Source organism: Bicyclus anynana, chromosome 26 (genome assembly GCF_947172395.1).
Source record: "Bicyclus anynana chromosome 26, ilBicAnyn1.1, whole genome shotgun sequence".
In the NCBI taxonomy this organism is placed as follows: Eukaryota; Metazoa; Arthropoda; class Insecta; order Lepidoptera; family Nymphalidae; genus Bicyclus; species Bicyclus anynana.
Window position 1 is genome coordinate 3649473 of NC_069108.1, and position 24788 is coordinate 3674260.

General features: G+C 37.2%; 2 protein-coding genes across 2 annotated transcripts in view; one reads left to right on the forward strand and one right to left on the reverse strand.

Annotated features, from left to right (window-relative positions):
• LOC112053404 (Kv channel-interacting protein 1) overlaps positions 1-24788 on the reverse strand; it is a 133868-nt gene that overhangs the window by 22916 nt on the left and 86164 nt on the right. The gene's annotated exons all lie outside the window — the stretch shown is intronic.
• Positions 10836-23431, forward strand: LOC112053403 (myrosinase 1-like). The gene is made up of 8 exons (XM_024092803.2): positions 10836-10855; positions 13861-13994; positions 16214-16361; positions 17332-17854; positions 18565-18764; positions 20829-20934; positions 22035-22279; positions 23228-23431. Exons 1-8 carry the CDS (start codon positions 10836-10838, stop codon positions 23388-23390), a joined length of 1539 nt encoding a protein of 512 aa, XP_023948571.2. The 3' UTR covers positions 23391-23431.

The window sequence follows — 24788 nt, forward strand, 5'->3', positions numbered from 1 at the left end:
CCTAACAAGTTAGCCCGCTTCCATCTTAGATTAAATCATCACTTACTTCAGGTGAGATTGTAGTCAAGGGCTAACTTGTGAAGAATTAAAAAAAAAGCGGCTAATTGTCTTAATTTAATTAAGTCGCAAAGTTAATTAAACAAATATTACTTAAATATTGTTTACAATGTCGAGTTGTATATTTAGGAAGTGTAAAAAGATATTCTTAACTATATAATGTAAGTAAATACAATATTCTGCATGAGTGCGCTCAAGGAGTGGATAAATTCGGATCACCTTAACTTTATTATATATTTGAATTTTGTATGGCAATTCAAATATATAATAAAGTTCCAAGTTCGATCACAGAATTGACTTTTCCTGCATTTAAACGTAAATTACATGAGTGGTTATTATTTCATTGTTTTTACTCTACGAAAGATTTTTTTAATTTTAGCTGAATTACTGATAAATCAGATTACATATGTCAAATCAAATCAAAAATCATTTATTTCAAGTAGGCTCAGTTTACAAGCACTTTTGACACGTCAGTTGACTATTTGTAAAGATTCTACCACCGGTTCGGAAGGCAGGTTCTGCTGAGAAGATACCGGCAAGAAACTCAACAGTTGCTCTTTTGAAAAAGTCATACAGTATTATAATTTACAATTGATAACAATTACTGTTTACATTTCTTATAGTTTTACTTCCTGTGTGAAGGTGGAAGCTGATCCAACGGCCTCCAAGCATCTTTATCATTAAGGAACTCATCAATGTTGTAGTACGCTCGACTAAGTAAATGTTTTTTAACACATTGCTTAAAGCAAATGTTCTTCAATGTATTATCGATAATAATTACTACTGCAAACTGACTTATTGACATTTTGACATTTATTTTATATTTTCCTCAGTCGCTATTTTCATTCTTTATATCTAATTTTTGGATTAAATATTTTTTCTTGTGAATAATTTTTAATTAATGTGTATAATATAAGTACTATTGTAAAATATTGGTAAAAATTTGCACGCTGATTTACTCGGTAAATTGTGTTGGAAATCATACCATTATTGTAAGATCTATTTGTATTTGTAACCCACCTTTTGCGGTTTTGTAAGCACCTAGGTAACATATCTATAGTATTAAATATCGTTGGGTTTTATAGGGTCGTAGTATACTACACTAATAATATGTCAATTTGCAAAGGGATTGGCACCGTATCAACTCCGTGCAGCTGTTGTATTCAGTAACTTTAGTGGATATAAACCAATGATAATTTTATACTATAGATCGATGTAAACGAGATGTTAACCACAACTAACATTGAGTTGTGTATAGTTTCTCGGTCGAGTGCCTCATTTTTCATGCGTTAGTAACATATCTAACAGTATTTAATATCTATACTAATATTATAAAGAGGAAAACTTTGTTTGTAAGTTTGTTTGATTGTAATGAATAATCTCAAAAACTACTGGACCGATTTTAAAAATTCTTTCACCATCCGAAAGCTACATTATCCACAAGTAACATAGGCTAAATTTTATTTTCGAAAAAATAGGGTTCCGTAAGATATTTGGGTTTTTCGGACACAAGGTGTAAAAAATCAACCAGAAAAGTAGGGTAGGGGTAGGTAGGAGTAAGGTAGGGGTAGGGGTAGGCTAAGGGTAGGGTAGGGGTAGGATAGGGGTAGTTGAAAGTTTACATCGAGTTTCACGCGGACGAAGTCGCGGGCGTCGGCTAGTTCATTGATATAAGCGAAAAATATAGCAATTTTACTATTTAGTAAGAAATAAACTGTAGATATACAATAACTATACTGTACTATTGTAGGCATCGATCGTAGATCCTTAGATGGGCCTCAACGCGTCGCGGAATTGTCATTGGTTTCGCACATTGAGTACGTCACTCGTAACACATTTCTCTTTACTCATGTTGTGGCTTGTGTTTTTACACTTCCAAAATGAACACGAAGGCATAATTAAGGGATTAAAACAAGAAAAAAGCAGTTAATATTTTATTAAGTCCACGTCCACTCACAGCATGCGCTTGTTACGTACTAAGATAAGATGTGCGTGCACGTCTTTGGGTAATGACATAAAATTGAACGTTCTTTGATATGGAGGGGCCCATCTAACGATTTATATCGATAATTATAATATTTTCTGGATAATTATAGGTACTTTTATTACTGGCCAAGGCGTCATAAGAAGAAGAAGAAGAAGAAGAAGAAGAAATATACTTTATTGTACATTAAAAGAATTGCGTCATACATTTCTGAAACCAACCCTTTAAAGTTACGAAGGTTTCAAACGCGCCTTGGTATAAGATAAGATTAGTTTAGGGTTAGATTAGTTAATGAATCATTAAAGGTATTTTGTTAAATTGTACATTAAACTATGCAAAATAGGTAAAATTGTGACGCCGTTGAAAATAAATGTATTGTAAATTATAATAGGGACTACGGTACGCCAGTCACGCGATGTCGCGCGTCGCGATATCGCTGATAGCAGATAACACTGCGATAAAGTGTTTCAACTGGGGGTAGGTCGAAACAACACTGTTTATGCTTATTTATCTATACTAATATTATAAAGCTGAAGAGTTTGTTTGATTGAACGCGCTAATCTCAGGAACTACTGGTCCGATTTGAAAAAATCTTTCAGTGTTAGATAGACAATTTATCGAGGAAGGCTATAGGCTATATTATCCCCGTATTTCTACGGGAACGGGAACCACACGGGTGAAACCGCGCGGCGTCAGCTAGTTTTATATAATCACAAACAAAACCAATCTGTACAAAGGTCCTGCCATAGACTACTTACTGTAGAACTTAGAAGATCCGTATTGTTATCGCGTTGAAACGACTTGCGGTACAGACGGCTTCAGTGTGCTCGTGGCGTTCGAGCCGTCCACATCTCTTGTTGTGTAATTCTTTATGAGTTATTTGGGATAGGCGGGGAGAGTGACTTGAGTGGAAAAGGGGAGTGTTTGTTAACAGTCAAAGGATCCTTTAACCCTACACACAACGTTCACAAGTGCGTGACATCACTCAAGGTCATCCTCTGCCATTCTAGTGTCTTATTTTGGTTACAGTTTGATTTGTTAATTAATTTGTCCTGACAAATGTTGTGAATCATATCCTTTGTTCGACATTAGTGTTCTTATATTTGTAATCACTTATGAGTCCTATAATAATAATCACAAACAAAACCAATCTGTACAAACGTCCTGCCATAGACTACTCACTGTAGAACTTTCTTCCGTAAGTAACGACGACCTTCATATAAGATCCGTATTCGCCTAACTTTAAGGGTTCTCGAGACTACGGAAGCTAACTTATCATAGTAAGAATAACAGCAGCAACAGAGGGTGTGGGTTCGAATCCGGCCCGGGGCATGCACCTCCAACTTTTTAGTTGTGTGCATTTTAAGAAATTAAATATCACGTGTCTCAATCGGTGAAGGAAAACATCGTGACGAAACCTGCATACCAGAGAATTATCTTAATTCTCTGCGTGTGTGAAGTCTGCCAATTGGGCCAGCGTGGTGGACTATTGGCCTAACCCCTCTCAGCATTCTGAGAGGAGTCTCGAGCTTAGCAGTGAGCCGAATATGGGTTGATAATGATATGCCCAGCACTTGGATTGAGCATTTGGCTATGATTACTCTGAAAACAATACTCTACGGCAGGGTAGGCGAACCAATGGCACGCGTGCCATTGATGGCACGCGACACAATATTTTGGGCACGTCGCCGATCATAAAACATGTGTAAAGTAGGTATTTGACATAAATTATTTGTCATCTAACCTGCAGCAACAGAAGTCACACTAATTTTACAATAATTTAATTTATGCGTGTAATAAAAACATTCCAAAATGTACCTCTTTTGTTTACTTTATTTCATAAAGAGTTTTGATAGTATTTATTATTGTTATTCTCCAAATAATCAGAAAGTCAAAATTATTTGATGGCACGCCAATGACCCCATTAAACATTTTTTAGAAAAAATGGCACGTTGATGCATAAAGGTTTGCCTACCCTGCTCTACGGCTTATGAGTAAACGATCATTCATACATTCATTAACTCATTCATTCATCCATCTGTTCATTCACTCGTTAATTCATGAATTCAATCTTTTTATGATTTTCTTTTTTTTTTTTTCTTTTCTGGTTTTGTGGCCTTGCTTCTTGTGGCTCGTGTGCGGCGACACTTATGTTTGTGGCTCTATAAACAACATGGCCGCTAGCTGTCACATTGACGAATGTCCCCGCTCGAATTGCATTCCGTTTGGCGCGAAATTACGACGTAACTTGATAAGCTGATTGGCGGCGCCTGCTGCCTTCCGATATAGAACTAACTTCTGCTGCCAGTTTATGTGATGTACCTGTTTTTAGCAGACTCAGAGGTGATTACAAAAATAAGAAAACTAATGTCGAACAAAGGTCATTCACAACATTTGTCAGGACAACTTAATTAACAAATCAAACTGTAACCACATTAAGACCCTAAAATGGCACTTAAGTGGAGTCACGCACTTGTGAACGACGTGTGTAGGGTTAAAGGATCCTTTAACTGTTAATAAACACTCCCCTTTTCACTCAAGTCACTCTCCCCGCCTATCCCAAGTAACCCATAAAGAATTACACAACAAGAGATGTGGACGGCTCGAACGCCACGAGTACACTGAAGCCATCCGACGTCCGTACCGCAAATCGTTGCAACGCGGCGATAACACTGTCTATAATATTTTATTTAATCCTATAAATGTTTAGTATTCACAACAATATACATATAGCCAATGATAATTTTATACTATAGATCGGTTACGTCCCTACAGAATCACAGCAAAAAGCAATCCGAATAATCCTTCTAATATTATAAAGGCGAAAGTTTATGTGTAAGTATGTTTGTTCCTCTTTTACGCTGCGGCTACTAAAGCGATTTGGCTGAAATTTGGAATGGAACTAGATTTTACTCTGGATTAACCATATTAATAATTAATTACTCCCGCGGGAACCATGGATTTTTCCGGGACGAAAAGTAGCCTATGTGTTAATCCAGAGTAAAATCTATTTTCATTCCAAATTTCAGCTAAATCGCTTCAGTAGCGGCGTAAAGGAGGAACAAACCTACTTAACAACTTACACACTTTCACATTTACACACTTACACACAAACATTCGCCTTTATAATATTAGTGTGATAAAAAGTTGTATATAGAATCGACGTTTTATACTTGTAATGGTGTTCGTCGGTTAAAGATATATTTTGTGTAGTTGAAAGGGGTAAAAAACGTTTAACAACCTCTAGTTTAATCTTAATATATAAACGCGAAAGGAAATTTGGCAGGGAGGTAGTTTATAGTTAGCAGGTATCCACTAAGAAAGTATTTTGTGATAGGGTCGGATTAAAGAGGTCTAAGGGCGGGCGAAGTCGTGGGCGTCCGCTAACTATAAGATATGTATAATACGTAATAACACTTCACACACCCAGAGAACTTTCTTAATTCTCTGCGTGTGTGAAGTCTGTCAATCCAATCCAATTGGAGCCCGTTGGATCAGCTTCCACCTTCACACAGGAAGTGAAACTATAAAAAATGTAAACAGTAATCGTTATCAATTGTAAATTATAATACTGTATGACTTTTTCAAAAGAGCAACTGTTGAGTTTCTTGCCGGTATCTTCTCAGCAGAACCTGCCTTCCGAACCGGTGGTAGAATCTTTACAAATAGTCAACTGACGTGTCAAAAGTGCTTGTAAACTGAGCCTACTTGAAATAAATGATTTTTGATTTTTGATTTTTTTGATTCGCATTGGGCCAGCATGGTGGGCTATTGGCCTAACCCCTTTCATTCTGACAGGAGACTCGAGAGCTCAGCAGATAGCCGAATATGGGTTGATAATGATAATGGTGATACTTAGATTCAGTATGTTTTCCTCACAAAATGACAGACAATTTTGTTAGTGTATTTGGGTACTATTCCTTACGTAGTTAGTCTGAGGTTTAGATAATAGCTAAGTGCATATGGATTCAGATAAATAATGATACATTTCTGTTTCGCATCTCCCGTCAAACTGGTATGAGTTTTTATATCGCCACTTGAGAGTAATCATATAGTTTGACGTCAGTATCGACTTCTCAGGCAGTTGTTGGATCTCAACAAAGAGGTCCTGGGTTTGATTTCTTTTTTTAATTCTTTACAAGCTAGTCCTTGACTACACTCACTTGATGGTAAGAGATGATGCAGTCTAAGATGGAATCGGGCTAACTTGTTAGGAGGAGGATGAAAATCCACACCCCTTTCGGTTTCTACACGGCATCGTACCGGAACGCTAAATCGCTTGGCGGTACGTATTTGCCGGTAGGGTGGTAACTAGCCACGGCCGAAGCCTCCCACCAGCCAGACCTGGACAAATTAAGAAAATCTCAATCTGCCCAGCCGGGGATCGAACCCAGGACCTCCGTCTTGTAAATCCACCGCGCATACCACTGCGCCACGGTGGCTGTCAAGATTCGTCATTTGAAAAATTCTTTCATCGTTAGATAGCTCAATTATCGAGGAAGGCTATAGGCTATATATTACTACGGAAAAGAGAACCACGCAGGTGAAACCACGCGGCGTCAGCTAGTATGTTATAAAGCTGAAGAGTTTGTTTGCTTGTTAGCTTGAACGCGCTAATCTCAGGAACTACTGGTCCGATTTGAAAAATTCTTTCAGTGTTAGATAGCCCATTTATCGAGGGAGGATGTATACTATGTATTATCTTCGTATTCTTACGGGAACGGGAACTACGCGGGTGGAACCGCGCGGCGTAAATAATATAATATTATGTATAGATTTCCTTAAAACTGAAAAAGTATAATTTTCTTCAACAAAAAGTGCCCAATAAAATGCTTGTTTTCAGAACAAATCCAACAGAACAGATGTTTATAATCGTAAAAACTGAATAACATTCTTCAATTAAACTTTGCGAAGAATAAAACTGAAGCTATAAACGTAAACTGCTTCGGATATAAAAAACTTCGATCCGTTTTTGTGTACCGAGAGCCTGCGCTAGCGAGACAAACCTAACCTATTATTATAAACCCATATTCACTGCTAAGCACGAGTTTCCTCAAAATGAGAGGGGTTAGGCCAATAGACCACCACGCTGGCCCAATGCGAATTGGCAGACTTCACACACGATAATTAAGAAAATTCTCAGTTATGCAGGTTTCCTAAACAATGTTTTTTATCACCGTTTGCGACACGTGATATTTAATTTCTTAAAATGCACACAACTGAAAATTAGGAGGTGCATGCTCCGGACCGGATTCGAACCTTTGCCCTCCGGAATCGGAGGCAGAATTCATATCCACTGGGCTATCATGGTTCTAACATAACAGTGTCATCATCATCATTATCAACCCATTTTCGGCTCACTGTTGAGCACGAGTCTCCTCAAAATGAGAGGTGTTAAGCTAATAATCCACCACGCTGGCCCAATGCGGATTGGCAGACTTCACACACGCCGAGAATTAAGATAATTCTCTGGTATTGAGGTTTCCTCACGATGTTTTTCCTTAACCGTTTGAGACACGTGATATTTAATTTCTTAAAATGCACACAACTGAAAAGTTGGAGGTGCATGCCCCAGACCTACGGCCTCCGGAAAATCTTTTTATGTTTTCATACAAAGTAATTCAAATAATTCCGACTATCCATGTAAAACACGCCTTTATCTTTCCTTGTATTTTAAAATACGTAATCGTAGTGGTAAGTCTGCAATTAACTAGTAAGCTACTTCATGATGAAGTTTCGCTAGGTCATAATATAAGGATGCGAATTAAGGGACACAATTTAAGATCTATTTACAAAAGAAATATTTATTACTCCGAAAATATTTATTTTAGAACATTTTTCTTAAACATTTTAAATTAATTTTCCTTAAAGAATATAACCCTAGAGTTATGGGAATCCCAAGCTTCGTTTAGCAAAAGATGTTTCTTGTCAGTTTTTTTTTTATTCTTTACAAGTTAGCCCTTGACTACAATCTCACCTGATGGTAAGTGAAGAGTCTAAGATGGAAGCGGGCTAACTTGTTAGGAGGAGGATGAAAATCCACACCCCTTTCGGTTTCTACACGGCATCGTACCGGAACGCTAAATCGCTTGGCGGTACGTCTCTGCTGGTAGGGTGGTAACTAGCCATGGCCAAAGCCTCCCACCAGCTAGACCTGGACAAATTAAGAAAATCTTAATCTGCCCAGCCGGGGATCGAACCCAGGACCTCCGTCTTGTAAGTCCACCGCGCATATCACTGCTCCACGAAGGCCGTCAAACTGCGCCACGGAGGCCGTCAACTAGTGCTGGTATATCAATAAATAAATAAATAAATAAAGCACCCTGTATGTAGGCTACGGTACGTACGTAGGAACGTAGGCTTTTCAGCCATCATAAAATAAGGTATGTGTGACTACCACAGGTCTCGGTCTATAACGCTGAATATAAACTGTACCAGAGTCAATTTTCGCATCAAAGAGATCTGTATATCATAAAAAAGTAAAAAACAAACATTGTCTATGATGCGTCTGTGTTTATGATACGTGTGTGGTGGCCACGAGTTGTTATAATCAAGGATAAACTACATTTAACCTTGCATAATAAATATCTAAACACATCCTTTTAATAAACCGTGTTTCATAATAAATTAGTCGACACCACGCGGTTTCCGTTTCTTACACATATAAAATAATTTTCAAAATCGGTTTTGTAGATCCAGAGATACTACTGTAAGGGCTGGATTAAAGAGGTCCAAAGGCGGACGAAGTCGCGGCCGTCCGCTAGTCAATAAATAATACATAAAAACAAACGAACACTGAAACTTCTTTATAATGTTATCCATCCATGTTTTAACATGGGTAATATTAAAACTGTTGTAATATAGACTACAATAATAAGAAAACAACACTATAATAATTTCACAACATAAGCACGGTTTTATGAAATTAAGATAAATTATTTTTAATCTATTACTTCTCAGTTATGCAGGTTTCCTTACAATGTTTTTTCTTCAACGTTTGCGACACGGGATATTTAATGTCTTAAAATGCGATATCGACGATCTACACTCCGCAATTCACTAGTAAGCTACTTCATGAATAAGTTACGCTAGGTCATAATATATAAGGTGCGAATTAAGGGACACAATTTAAGATCTATTTACGAAAGAAATATTTATTACTCCGTAAATATTTATTTTAGAACATGTTTCTTAAACATTTTAAATTTATTTTCCTTATAGAATATAATCCTAGAGTTATAGAAATAAATCAAGAGTAATGTTTTCAAAAAAAGCAATTCCTTGTAAGTTTACTGCACGAAGTTGAAAAAAAAAAACTGTTCTGTAATCACAAAGTTTAGCTCTGTTCTATAGAAGTTGGTATTAACTTCAGTACGATCTAACTCATCAACTCAAATAAAAGATTACATTTAAAACCATTTAGGGTTTTTAATGTTATCTTTTATTTTAAAGCTAGTTAAGTTTCAAAAATAAAAATACGTTGCACGTTTAAAAGATTACTTTAAAAAATGTACCGGACATATGCATTAAATAAAATGAAACCTCACTTGAAACCTCGTTTGTAGGAATTGGAAAATCTCTATATGTAGAAACCTTGTGGTCACTCTATATCCATGAAAAGCTCTCCGTTTAAAATTCGAATTTTGAATGTCTATAAAGCTGCGGGCCTTTTAAAAACGAATTCTTTTAATAATTGATTATTTTAAAAAAAAAGATAATTTCCGTGGGATTTGTTAAAAACTTAATTTCACGAAGACGAAGTCGCCAAAATTTTTCATTAGTCCCCTACCTACCTACCACTACGTCACTAAGTGATAAGGGTAGTCCACCCCAAAATTATATAAGGCAAAACCAAAGATTAATCAAGAATATAGAAATGGAGCGTACAAAACACGACGGTGTCGTTGTTTCTCCAAATACGAAATTGAAAAAGTAATACATTCTCGAGTCAGTACGAAACGAAGCGTCGCATCTGTAAATTTCAATATTATTCAAGAAAAATGGCGTCTTATGTCTTTAAATATTTTAAAAACTGTTCTACAAAACTAAAGAAATAAGATGGAGTATTTATTGGTAATTATTGATTACTATATTATTTACGTAATTATTGTTAGTTTTAGAATTTTGAAATACTAATTATCAAAAAAGTTTGTTTATGCGGTTGTCAAGGAGATGTGTGATATTTTTTTTAAGGCTTCAGTACGTTGCTTGTAAAGACTCACTTTGCTTACTCTGTGGGCTAAAACAAGGTTTGCTGGGTCAGCTAGTTATTGCTAAAAAAAAAACCGGCCAAGTCCGTGTCGGGTCACGTGCAGTGTAGGGTTCCGTAGTCCACAAACACAATTCACAACAAATTGCAATAAAGATACCCCACAATAGGGGATAGACGATCCCCTGATGGATGGAGGACGAAAAAATCATCTCCACTGTGCATGGAACCCAAATTTTAATTTTTTTCATTTTCTTTTTACCACTTTATAGACGTAATCAATATATACACATCCATGACAACAAACGCACAGACAAACGGACATGGCGAAACTGTAAGGGTTCCTTGTGGACTACAGAACCCTAAAAAGTCACCTTCTCTATGTGTGGGCCGAATGCAATGTCATACATTGTACTTAAGTTTGTTTCGTCGAGTAGGTATTACAGTTATGGGGGCCGTCTTATCAAATTCATCTTATGATGATCTGATATGTAGTGATAAGATGATTAAAGATAATAGATATACCGCTAAACATCTATAAATACCAGTTAATTGAGTTATTTGTCTGTCAATCTTAAGGCACCTATGGCGACACTTGGAGTCATGTAAGTACTTAGATGGTCTAAGATTATGCATTAGAAATATTTATTTATTTACTTAAACAATACCCGGGAAGACATTACAGTTGCTAGTCTTCCCAGGCTATAAAATGTACATTATAATAAAAGATAATTACAAACAAAATGACAAACTACAACAAAAATAACATAAAAAAAAAGAAAACATTACTAATTAAAATACAAAACATTAATCAATAATAATAACTAGTGGACCCGGTCAAGCTTCGCTTTGACTTATGTGCACTTCTACCCTATCCCTACTCTACACTACTCTACCCCTACCATACCCTACCCCTTTACTCTTAAACGTTTGTATGGGAAAAAGAAAAGGGTTGTTTTTATGGTTTTCCCGGCAATTATTCTAATTTTTCTCACCTTTTAAATAGTCCACCACGCTGGCCCAATGCGGATTGGCAGACTTCACACACGCAAATAATTAAGATAATTCTCTGGTATGCAGGTTTCCTCACGATGTTTTCCTTCACCGTTTGAGACACGTGATATTTAATTTCTTAAAATGCACACAACTGAAAAGTTGGAGGTGCATGCCCCGGACCGGATTCGAACCCACACCCTCCAGAATCGGAGGCTCTTGCAGCCATTATTCATACAAAATATAGGAAACCACGAAGTAGATCAAAGCCAACCCGTAAATGTCGCCGCACACGGGCCACTGGCGACAGCCACAAAAACCACTAGAAGAAGCAAGAAGGGGCCACAAAAGCTGAAGCGCGCAACAGCCATTTGTGGCCGGTGGTCGACACTTGTGGTCGGTGGCTGCTAATTTTTAAAAGCTTTTATTTAACTTGCAATGTATGTAGGATGTTACGGTTGATTCTTTGAGCTCAATTTTGAAGTAGATATCTTCAACCGATTGAACTGAAATTTTGTATACACGTTAAGATTGGATGACAATGCACGATATCCTCATTATGTACAACTTAAATGAGGTTATAAGTTGATAGTTAAAATGTTGAAAGAAAAAATATTTTCTTCTTTTTAGAACGCTTAAATAAAAGTTTTTTTTTAAAAAGTTTTTTTGCTTATAATTTATTTAACCTAAACATGCAGTATCATAATCGCGTGAGTAGTGTGTTGCGGAGTTTTGTGTTGGCGTATTGTGGCCGGTGCGGGCCATGAGAAGCGAGCAGCGACTTCGCGTGGAATTTAGTTTTTCACAAATCCCTCGGGAACCATGGATTTTTTCGGGATAAAAAGAAGCCTATGTATTAATCCATGCTATAATATATCTCAATATCAAACAGCTAATTCGGTTAAGTAGTCGAGGCGTGAAAGAGTAACAAACATTCATATCATTAAAATCATCAGTTATCGCAAATCTCGGGAAACCATGGATTTTTTCGGGATAAAAAGTAGCTTCTGTGTTAATCCAGAGTAAAATCTATATACATTCCAAATTTTGGCCAAATCGCTTCAGTAGTAGCGGCGTTAAAGAGTAACAAACATCCAAATATATGATATAATTTTATTTTTATTTTTAATATTTTTTCTTCTCACGATGTTATTTTTTAGTATGATATTTTTTTTTGTTTTTCCCTTTTTATTTTAGTTAATAGTAATGTATCATTTTAAGTTTAAGTTATTATTATTGTTTATTTTAGTTAATAAGGTTGTTGTGTGCTGTGTTTGTGGCGGCATCTGGTCAACGGTTCCAACCGAATACCAGCGCTGCATGCTCTTTTTATTTAAAGAGTATGCAGCATTATGCTGAGTTGGACCCGTTTACTGGGTTGTGCCACACATCGCAGGATATTGTTATAGAACAAATTGTGTTGTGTGGCATAATTCACTAATAAAGCTTTTTTCTTTCTTCTTTCTTTCTTTCTTCAAATATCCAAACATCTATACAAACTTTCGCGTTAATAATATTAGTAGGATGAAAACTACAGGAAATATGCCGGTAGCGGCGTTTTGTGATTGTGATCGGTGGCCCGCGTGTGGGAATCCTTATACAGTCATCGGGGGTTGGGTGACTTTAGAATCTTTGGCAGGTGGAGTGGACTTTAAAGACAAAGAGGGCAACGACTCTCTGAGGGCTTCTCCTCTGAGACTCGGATGAAGAGGGCCGTTCTGGAAGAGTGTTTTGGCCTGAGTGTATCAATCAGTCTGGGGTCCCCGAAGACCATGGGTTAGAAATCCCACGTTTAGTGAAACAAATTTGTCTGATCCGGTGGCCTGGAAAACTGTAACTTGGTTCCTCGACCTCCGTTCGCCGTTAAGTGCGACAACAGCTACACGCTTACGCGGTCAAATGTGTTTTTAGGCTCAGTCCAGAAAGCGAATTCGCTGCGATTCTCTCGCGCGAATTACGCGCGACCGTTGCGTCCACAAGGTGCGTACCAACGCGCGAGAATTTGGGGAGGAATTCAGTACGAAACATGGAGTTGAACGTGCACTCGCTCTAGAGTTCGCGCGTTAACTGGACGCAACAAGGCGTCCCTAGTATCTCGACTCACGCGCAATAAGCATGAATCACGCGCGAGTCGAGAGTCTGGCGTAGTGCACGCGATTTACGCGCGTATTTTGAATTCGCGCGATGCGATTCGCGACGAATTCGCCCCTTAAAGGACTAGCTCAGTTGTAAGCCAGGTGAAACGGTGAACGGTGAAATTGGCAGCCTTTTTAGCCGTCTGCGTCTGCGATTTTGACAAATGAGGTGTCATTGAGTTCGTCAGAACTGTGGTAGTGACAGGCTATATGTATATAGCAGAAGGTGCACATACGATGTTATTTTTCGCTTTTTAGTATATTCACAAGTGAAGAGTGTGAGTGGTAACAGTGATCGGGGCGTTGGCCCTTCTTTTGATCGTATCAGTAAAGGTCCAGTCCAGTCAGGATTCAATAAGCCGCTACATATTCTATTGCTGAGCGACAGTCGTCAGCGTGAGTTAATGTACGGGTGGCGCCATCTAGTTTCACAGATATAAAATAATGGTTTTGTTACAAAATCCTGATAATTGTTGTTGCAGTGCATTGCTGTGTGCGAGCGTTGCGTTGACGCATGCCTATAACGCACGGCACGAGGTGCGCAAGTTTCCGGATGGGTTCCTGTTCGGAACTGCCACCGCCTCCTACCAGGTGGAGGGCGCCTGGGATGCTGACGGTATAATTCAATATTTTGAATTTTTTAATGATATTGCCCCCCCCCCCCCCTGCATGCATTGGATGGCCCTGTAACAAAAGTAGTTGCGGGCTCAAATGAATAGTAAAGAAAGATTCTTACAAAAGAAACAGTTAAAGTTACCTAACCACCAAGCTGAAAATCGGTAAGATTGTTTAAAATATCATTAAAAATAAAATAAAAAGTTCCCCATCTTTCCCCTGTAAGGAAAAAAATTTATTAAAGGTCAAAAAAAATATTAGTTTTTCGCGATTTTCAGCAAAACGGTAAGTTTTATCATAGAAATACCTTAGACAAAATTGTAGACCATAAAATTATCTACAAAAAATTTCTTCATACTTTTTTTCTACGAGCCACCGTTTTTGAGATATAACGATTCAAAAAGTTGTAACAGTTCAAATCGTCATAATATGCATGAGTAGGTAGGCCAGTGGCGTCGAACTTTAACTACGGCCGTGGCTAGTTACCACCCTACCGGCAAAGACGTACCGCCAAGCGATTTAGCGTTCCGGTACGATGCCGTGTAGAAACCGAAAGGGGTGGGCTTAGACTGCATCATTACCATCAGGTGAGATTGTAGTCAAGGGCTAACTTGTAGAGAATAAAAAAAAAAATTGGTTGCCTGTAAAGTCGGTATACGGGCGAAAGTTTTACGTGCCAACGACTTTGAGTGGTAAAATAATTTTAATGTGAATATTCATTTATTTTATTTATTTATACAAAGAATTATATTTAAAACATTAATTTATACAAAGAATCTCGCACTGAATTTCATATTAACAAAATTTTATTCACTCGCTCTCATTGTGAGCGCATAACGTGAGCGGAGCGTAACGCAGTTTCTTGAAGTGTCACCCGGCAAACCAATTTATAAGACGTTGTCACGTCAAAAAAAAAGTTAATATTTTTTTTTTCGGAAAACATCAGATTATGTGAGATTAGTACGTTTCACTAATTTTTGCATAGTGCTAACCAATGCTTTCCTAGCACTTCGCACTGCCGCGATATTGCTCTGTCTTCCAACAACTTTTCAACTCACGCAAATAGTCACGACGCTCCGTACTAGCTATTCGACTCGCGCTCAGAACCTAACCTAAAAGGTATTTTTTTTTTTTTTATTTATTACAAGTTAGCCCTTGACTGCAATCTCACCTGATGGTAAGTGATGATGCAATCTAAGATGGAAGCGGGCTATCTTGTTAGGGGGAAGTCGAAAATCCACACCCCTTTCGGTTTCTACACGACATCGTACCGGAACGCTAAATCGCTTGGCGGTACGTCTTTGTCGGTAGAGTGGTAATGTAGCGTTATCCATACAAATATTATTGTTTAATAATTATTAGCGTATCCACATTATTATTTAGTTCGTAGATTATCCATAAGTTTATAACATACCAAAATGTATCCCGACATATGGCCTGCACAATGCACATGTGGCATGCAGGCCACACTAACAATTAACAACTCAAGAACATTACTAACCCAATGTATTTAGTTATAATAATCCAGTTGAACAGTAAACGGCGATCGATAAACACGCTTTTCTTTGCCACCTTACCTTCTTACCACACGCGGCAAAGTAACTAGCCACGGCCAAAGCCTCCCACCAGCCAGACCAATCAAGAAAATCTCAATCGGCCCAGCTGGGAATCGAACCCAGGACCTCCGTCTTGTAAATCCACCGCAGGTAGGGAGCGATAGTCAGGATTAACGGCTGAGTAATGTCGCCGTACAATGTCTTTGTCTACTTCCCTCGGTAAAGTAATGATACTCGAATTTTCATTGCTTGGTTACCACGGATTAATCAATAATACACAGATAAAGCGTACGGAACACGACGGTGTCGTACCCGTCACGAATACGAAATTCAAAAACAAATACGTTCTCTTGTCAGAACAACACGAACCGTCGCATCAGTAATTTTCAATAATTAATAAAGAAAAATCGTGTCTTGTTTTTTTAAATACTTTAAAAGCTGATCTCATAAACTAAAGAAATAAGATGGAGTATTTTTTTATTGGTTATTATTCAATATTATATTAATTTACGTAATTATTGTAAGTGTTAAATTTTCAAATACATATTATGAAAAAAGTTTGTATAAGTCAAGGAGACGCGTGAGTTTTGTTTTTTTTTTATGGGTGCACGGGCTTCAACACGCAGTTTGTAACGACTCTCTGGTTACTCTGTGTTGACTACAGGTAAAGGCGAAAATATATGGGACCGCATAACGCATACCAATCCAGATCACATCATGGACAAATCCAACGGAGACATCGCTGACAACTCGTACTATCTCTACAGGAGAGACGTGCAGATGATGAGGGAATTGGGACTGGACTTATACAGGTAATAAACCTTTTGCTTGTTGATCAAATTCAAGAATACAATAAGATACATAAGCATAGACTTTCCATAAAACCATGATTTATACATCTAACAGCTTCATTGTTTTACTATTAAAATCAATGTAAACTTTCAAGCCCTATTTCACCACCTTAGAGTTTGAATTTTAAAAATTTTTGAATCCTATTATATTTTCTATTTTTTTTTTATGATTTATAAACCATTTTTTAAAACTGTAACTCAAATAATGAAGGATTTTCCATAAAAACTTTCAACCCCTATTTCACCCCTTTTTATTTTATTTTCGCAATAAAAAGTATACTATAACTTTCTCCGTATTATGGTCTTAAACCGTGCCAAGTTTCATTTAAATTCATTCGATAGTTTCAGCGTGATGCCCAAATAACAAAAAAACACAACAGACAGACAAAAAATCGAAAAAAAATATTTTTAGCTTCAGTATTGATTATATAATGCCCCCCAACAAAAATTTTTAAAAATATCTTCAATGTCTACAGAATTTACAAAATGTACATTCGTGTATTATAAGTATAGATTCTAGATGGCGCTGGCGTCGGTTATGTCACGTTAACGTTTGGTGTTACAAATGGTATAAGTCAGATCTCAAATTGTGAATAAATGTATAGAATTTGACCAGTTTTATTATAAGTATAGATAGATTACTGGTATATATCGCTTCCAAACGTATTCCGGAAGAAAGAAAGAAAAAACATTTAAATCTAAAATCGTGCCACACTTAACCACTTAACACTATTGTAGTGCCTGATATCCAGACCACTCAGGTAAGTCAAAAACCAAAAGTAGTCTAATCATCAGAACATCACTACAAGAAGACAAGAAGAATATTGAACTTCCTAAGTACACAAATCTTAGGGATAATTCTAACCAGTAAAATAAACTAGTATGAACCTTTACTTTTTCCTAATTGTTAAAGAGCAATTTTTTCTATCAGATCCTCTATATCATGGACGAGGATCCTTCCATCCGGTTTCCCCGACAAGATCAACGAAGCCGGCGTACAGTACTACAACAATCTGATAGACGAACTTCTCAAATACAACATTCAGCCAATGATGACGCTCTACCACTGGGATTTGCCGCAGAAACTGCAAGATCTAGGCGGATGGGCCAATCCAGAAATCGTGACCTGGTATGCAGACTATTCCAGGGTCGTATTCAAGCTTTTTGGTGACAGAGTGAAGTACTTCATCACGATAAATGAACCGTACCTCGTTTGCAATAGTGGGTACGGTGGAGATAAGCTAGCACCTGCACTGAACAGTACGGGGATTGGAGAGTATATGTGTGCGAAGCATCTATTGCTGGCTCACGCAAAAGCTTACCACATTTATGATGATGAGTTCAGACCTAGCCAGAAGGGGAAGATATTCATATCGTTCAGTGCGCAGTGGTATGAGCCAATCAGTGACAGTGCGGCAGATGTGGAAGCAGCACACGATGCTAATCAGTTTGAAGTGAGTGTATTTGATTGGATGACATGTTGTAAATAATCATCAGAAATAACTGAAAAAATATTTGCTTGTTTACTTTTTTTTATTTACTGAAAGGAGATGGTCTATATCAAGTCAGGCCATTAACTTCACTAAATTAAAAGTGGATTCGTAGATTTGAATTATTCAAAATAGTTTAATATTTTTTTTTCTTTTATTTCAGTCTTTGTACACTGTCTCACATGTTTTTCATTACTTACTATTCTAGATATTCTTAACTAGTAGATACTAATATAGATTAAAAAGAAAGATGGGCCAAAAGACTTCCTTGTGGAATGCCTAGCCTTGTAATAATTTGGAAAAATGTAGACAAAAATATTTTCACTCTTACAATCTCAATAAACGCCTATATCTAATGGGTAAAATACTAGCGACTTTGCGTGCCGTTTGCGACCGGTTGCGTGAAATTCTGATTTTTACAAATCCTGCGGGATCTTTCCGAAATAGAAAATAGTTAATGTTCTGCTACAAGGCCCAATTTATTTCTAATACCAAATTTAATCAAAATCGTTTCAGTGTTTTAGCCGTGAAAAGGTAACAGACAGTTTGCGCTTTTATTATATATTAATATTAAATAGGTACCGTATCAAAGGCTTTTAACAGATCTAAAAAAAATCTTATTTCTCACAAATTTCACGTTCAAATTACTTATAAGTACGAATGTATGTTTACAGTGGGCACAATACAGTTGGCCGATTTATTCCGAAACCGGAGACTTTCCCCCAGAGATGAAGAAGAGGATAGCAGCCAGGAGTGCGGAGCAGGGCTTCCCAAGGTCCAGGCTACCGGAATTCAGCCCCGAGGAAATTGAGCTCGTCAAAGGAACTTCAGACTTCTTCGGCCTTAACCATTATACGACGAACCAAATTTATAGGTGAGAGGTTTTGACGGCCTCCATGGCGCGTTTTCTTAATTTGTTGTTGGATCTACATTTTTGTGAATAAATGTTACGTAAATATTATTTTTTAAAATGTGATTTTTCTGTTTAAATTTATACAAAAAAATATTATATTTTTTTTTGTACTAAAAGGAATTCATAAAAACACGTCAGGCAGTATTGCCGAGTATTTAATTTTAAGAAATTAAGTATTTTATGGCTGTACTTTGCCTTTTGTATACGAAAATAAATCTTTTAAACAAAAAAGTTGAACCGACTTCAAAATAACAAAAAATAAACTAAAAAGCGATAAATAACATTATATTGTGCTACCTTCTGATTACTTTGAAGGCGGTTACTTCTTCTCAAAAAAAAAACTCCTAAAGCTTGATTTTTATAGGTGCTTTTCGGGGGGCTCTTCTTCTGTTGGTGTTTTCTCACAAAAAAAGCTCCATTTAAAATTTCCATAATTATGCACAAAGAATAAAATACATGATTTAAATTAAGTTTTATAAGAAATCCTTAACTTCGAATAATTAACTACACGAAATTTATATTGTTTATATTAAAGGAGATGGTCCAAAATTGTATGGAGCCCAGGTCCAGTTATTGTACTCTAGCGGAAGTAAAAGAAGATATTTTTTTCAACTGTTTTTGATTATACAAATCTACGAATTTATTTTCATTCTTACGAAATAATATTCATTGTCTCTCACGAATTGCAACATTACTATGGGTAATAATGGCGGATTGATGACGTTTTCATTACAGTAATCGATTTGACGTTTGCTGTCAATTGTCATGTCATAGTTGCTCTATGGGCGCCATCTTGATATAACTCAAAAACTTGGGTTTATATTTTATTTATTACTTTATATTTAGTTAGATTTATTCACTTTAATAATTTTTTATAAAATCGTTGTATTTTTTAAATTTTTAACCGACTTCCAAAAAGGAGGAGGTTCTACGTTCGGCTGTATGTATGTTTTTTTTTTTTATGTATGTCCAGCGATAATTCCGTCAATTATAAACCGATTTTGAAAATATTTTTTTTGTTTTGTAGGGTTTACTTCCAGGGTGGTCACATTTTTTTCATGTCAGGATCTGATGATGGCATCCTGGAGAAATTGAGGGGAACTTTCGAAAGTTGTAGAGACGGCTAGTACGTTTGTTAGTGTTTCCATAAGGTATTTTAAACCACTACAACTTTATGAAGGTTTGGAGTTGGCCTGATGATGGAGCCGAAACACAGACGATGGAACTCGTCAAGGATTTACAGCAGTCACCTTTTGTTTGGGCTTGATTAATTTGTATTGATGAGTACTTTCCACCTATATGGGTTGTGACTGTATTAAGGGTCTGGTGATGAAGACGAGGGACAGTGAAGAGAACTCCTCGACGGTTCACAGTAGCTACCTTGTGTTTGGACTTGATAAATTTGTATTGATGAGAACTTTCCACCTAGATGGATTGCGACTGTATTAAGGGTCTGGTGATGAAGACGAAGCATAGTGAAGAGAACTCCTCGACGGCTCACAGTAACTACCTTGTGTTTGGACTTGATAATTTTGTATTGATAAGAACTTTCCACTTAGATAGGTTGTGACTGTACACACGCAGTGGGTATGCTAACACTAAAAATAAAAAAAATAAAAATTTTAATAAAAAAAATTCAACCGACTTCCAACTCAAAAAATAACTTTAACTAAAAAGCAAAAAATAACATCCTACCTATGAGCTACCTTCTGATCAGTTTGAAGGCGGTGCCAAGCCAGTGTCGTGTTTTAATTAAAGCTGTTTCTGGAATAACCACAGAAATTTTGTAGTTTAAACGTATTTAATTAAAACATCACTGGCTTGGCACCGCCTTCAAACTGATTAGAAGGTAGCACATAGGTAGGATGTTATTTTTTGCTTTTTAGTTAAAGTTATTTTTTGAGTTGGAAGTCGGTTGAATTTTTTTTATTAAAATTTTTTAATTATACAAGAGTGGACCTGAAATGGACCATCTCCTTTGATATGAATCAACTACCCTATTGGACGCATTTTGTATTTTGATAGGAACGCAAGTGTTCCGCAGTTCAATGTACCTTCGATTGAGGATGACCTAGGCGTCGGCAGCTACACGCCGATTGAGTGGCAGCTGAGTGAAACCAGTAAAACTAAGGTATAGCCATCATTATCAACCCATTGGGCTAACTGTTGAGCACGAGTCTCCTCCCAAAATGACAAAGGTTCACCACAATTTCGACGACCTAAATGGCGCAGTGGATTTACAAGACGGAGTTCCTTAATTGGTCCAAGTCTGGCTGGTGTGAGGCTAGTTACCACCCTACCGGCAAAGACGTACAGCCAAGCGATTTAGCGTTCCGGTACGATGTCGTGTAGAAACTGAAAGGGGTGTGGATTTTCATCCTACACCTAACTCCTAATGGAAGTCCCGTTAAAATTATTTCAGCTATTACAGAGATTAGACCGGACCAACAAAAAGATAGACAAAAAATTTTAAAAAAAAGCTTGATTGTGCTTTAAATATAGTTGGTTTTTAGAAAATTTATTTTATTCATATGGCTTATGTTCAAGTTACACGATTACTGGTTAAATATAATAATCCGGAAAAAATAATAATTATGATATTTATTATAATTATTGTTCGTACGGTAACCGGAAAGTAAATTAATATTAATTTTCCTGACGAGTAGCTTCAGCTCAACTCGAGTTACTATTCGAAAACTAGAAAGATGTGTGGGAATAACATTTGCTATTGACACGTCACGTGATCAAGATCTGTCATTCCCATACATTTTTCTAGTTTTCAAAGCGTTTGCGATCGTAGAAAGAGAATCGACGTGGCCACTTCGCTAGGCGGGCTGAATAGAAACATGATAAGCTTAAGCTTGTCGTTCGGAAAACTATAATTATATAAATTATAATTATATAATAAAAAAAAATTTCCGTACCATTTCACCGCGGCTAGTTGCCTCGACTGGTGACAGAAGGGCTGGCTCATTTTTTGCGCAAAGGATCAGCATGGCTGGCCAGTGCGGAAATGCAGCCAGTATTCTTGCCACCATTCCAAGTGGGCATGATTTGTATAGTTATTAGGATAAGTTAGCTTAAGTTCCCTAGTGTATTCTTTCTCAATAAAAAAAAATATATATATAATTATATTAATTTATTTTCCGGTTACCGTACGAATAATAATTGTAATAAATAAGGGACAGAAATCACAAACCGACGTTTTTATTTTATTTACACATTTCACAGTACGTGGCATGGGGTTTCACCAAACTCCTGAACCGCATCAAGGACGCCTACAAAAACCCCCCCGTGTTCATCACAGAGAATGGCATAGGAACACGCGATGGTATGAACCTGATAGATGACGACAGAGTGACGTACTACAGGGGGTACCTGGATGCGCTCCTGGATGCACTGGAGGATGGCTGTGACGTCAGAGGATATACCGCCTGGAGTCTGATGGACAACTTTGAATGGACTGACGGATATACGTAAGTTATATCATCACTAGCTGACCCGCAAAACGTATTTTTGCCTTATAAAAACTAGCTTACACCGATTCCACCCACATAGTTCCCGTTCTTGTGAGAATATGGGGTTAAACATAGTCACTCAGAAATAACGTGGCTTTCTAGTGGTACAATAATTATCAAAATAGGTACAGTGTATTCAGAGACTACCCCCTACAACACCACAAACTTTACATCATTATAATATTATTTTAAATAGATAAAAACCTGCTCACCAGACCTACCGAATATACATATAGGCCTTCACTAGGCCTTACTGAGGGACAATGACGGACCATGGACTATATTTGACCACTTTCACTTAATAGGGAAAATATAATGATAATAATAATAAAAGCCTTTATTCGCTGACCTTTTACATTTTGACTTATAATTAATACAAATTTTTAAATTTAACTAAAAATAAAATAAAATATAATTTTTAGCAACCACTTTGTAGGTCAGGTTGTCCTGCGACATAGGCCTCCCCCGCTTTTTTCCACTCATCTCTGTCTCGAGCTAACCTCCTCCATCCTTTTGGTAAATCATCCTCCCATCTTTTGATTTGACGTCCTTGACGTCTTTTTCCGTTTCGAGGATACCACTCCATTACATCCTTTGTCCATTTTCCTCTATCTGTCCTTTTTAGATGACCTGCCCAATTCCATTTCAGTTTTCTTATTTTCTGTAGTACATCGCTCACCTTTGTTCTTTAATAGGGAAAATGATTCGATGAAAAGAATCAAGTGTGGACTGACGAAATATACAAAACTACGGAAAATATTCCAATTATATTTTTCATATTGCTTAATTAATTAATTATTTGTATGATTTTATTTTAATTGTCCCTGTATGTGACGTAAAATTGCACGCTTAAATTGTTCTAATGGCATGTTTTGGATAAATCAGGGATTGTATTTTTTTTTCAAGGACACGTTTCGGTCTGTACGAGGTGAACTATGACAGCATCTACCGAACCCGCACCCCGCGCAAGAGCGCCTACGTGTACCGCGAGTTGCTGCGCTCGCGTAGTCTCGACCACCACTACGAGCCCGACCTGACGCAGCCGCTCACCATTGCTCCCGGACACTGACGTCATGATACACTGACTTATAGAATATAATATAAAACATTTAGTTGAAGTTTTATTTATGATATTGTCAAATTACAAGTGAAATAATTAAACAAATATTATTGATTGGTATGTGTTATGAGTCTCATCATCATCATATCCGAATGACGTCCACTGCAGAACATAGGCCTTTTGTAGGGACTTCCAAACATCACGATACTGAGTATCCAGCGAATCCCTGCAACTCGCTTGATGTCGTCAGTCCACCTGGTGGGGGGTCGACCAACACTGCGCTTTCTAGTGCGGGATCGCCATTTCAGCAACGTCCATCGGTTCTTCGAACTATGTGCACCTCCCCCATTGCTACTTCAGCTTCGCAACTCGTTGAGCTATATCGGTAACTTTGTGTCTTCTGCAGATGACTCCAGAATATGTAACGTCAAACGTCAAAGTCATTGTTAACGTCTGTCTATGTGACAACTGTCACTGCCATGTTAACAGTCCGTACTAGTCCTTAGTCATTGCATTTGGTTATACTAATTCTGAATATATTATCTCATTACCTAAAGGCTGATTTAATCAAGATTCCAGTCATCATTATCATATCTTCCGATATCTATTTATTACAGTAGGTTATGATTGACTTATATTTAAAGGAGATGGTCCAAAATTGTATGGAGCCCAGTATCAGTCGTTGTACCCTGGCTAAAATAAAAAAAAATAATTTTATTAACTATTTTCTATTACACAAATTTACGAATTTACTTTAATTCTTTTGAAATAATATTCATTCTCTCACAGGAATTGCAACATTAATATGAGTAACAATGGTGGATTGATGACGTTTTCAACGTAATAGTCGTTTTGACGTTTGCTGTCAAATGTCATGTCATAGTTGCTTTATGGGCGCCATCTTGATATAACTCTAAAACTTAGGTTTTAATTTTATTTATTTCATTTTATTTAGTTATATTTATACACTTACTTATATTTTAACAAATACCCTGTATTTTTTAAATTTTAATAATACGGAGTACAAGAGTGAACCTGAAATGGACTATCTCCTTTCGAGAGCAAGACACGCACCTCGATTTGCTTCGCTCGCATTGCCTCGGATGCACTATGAACCCGATGTAGCAGCCGCTCGCAATGGCACCCGGACGCTGAAGTCATAGTAAAGTGACTATTCGTACAGCAGCCTTGCAAATAAATATATTTTATTCATATGGTTACTGGGTGAATTGTATACATTAATAACTAGCGGACGCCCGCGACATCGTCCGCGTAAAAGTCGTTGTAAACTATCAACTACCCCTATCCTACCCTACCCTAAACTACCTCTACCCTACCCCTACCCTACCCTATCCCAACCCTACCCCTACCCTACCCCTACCCTACCCCTACCCTACCCTACCACTA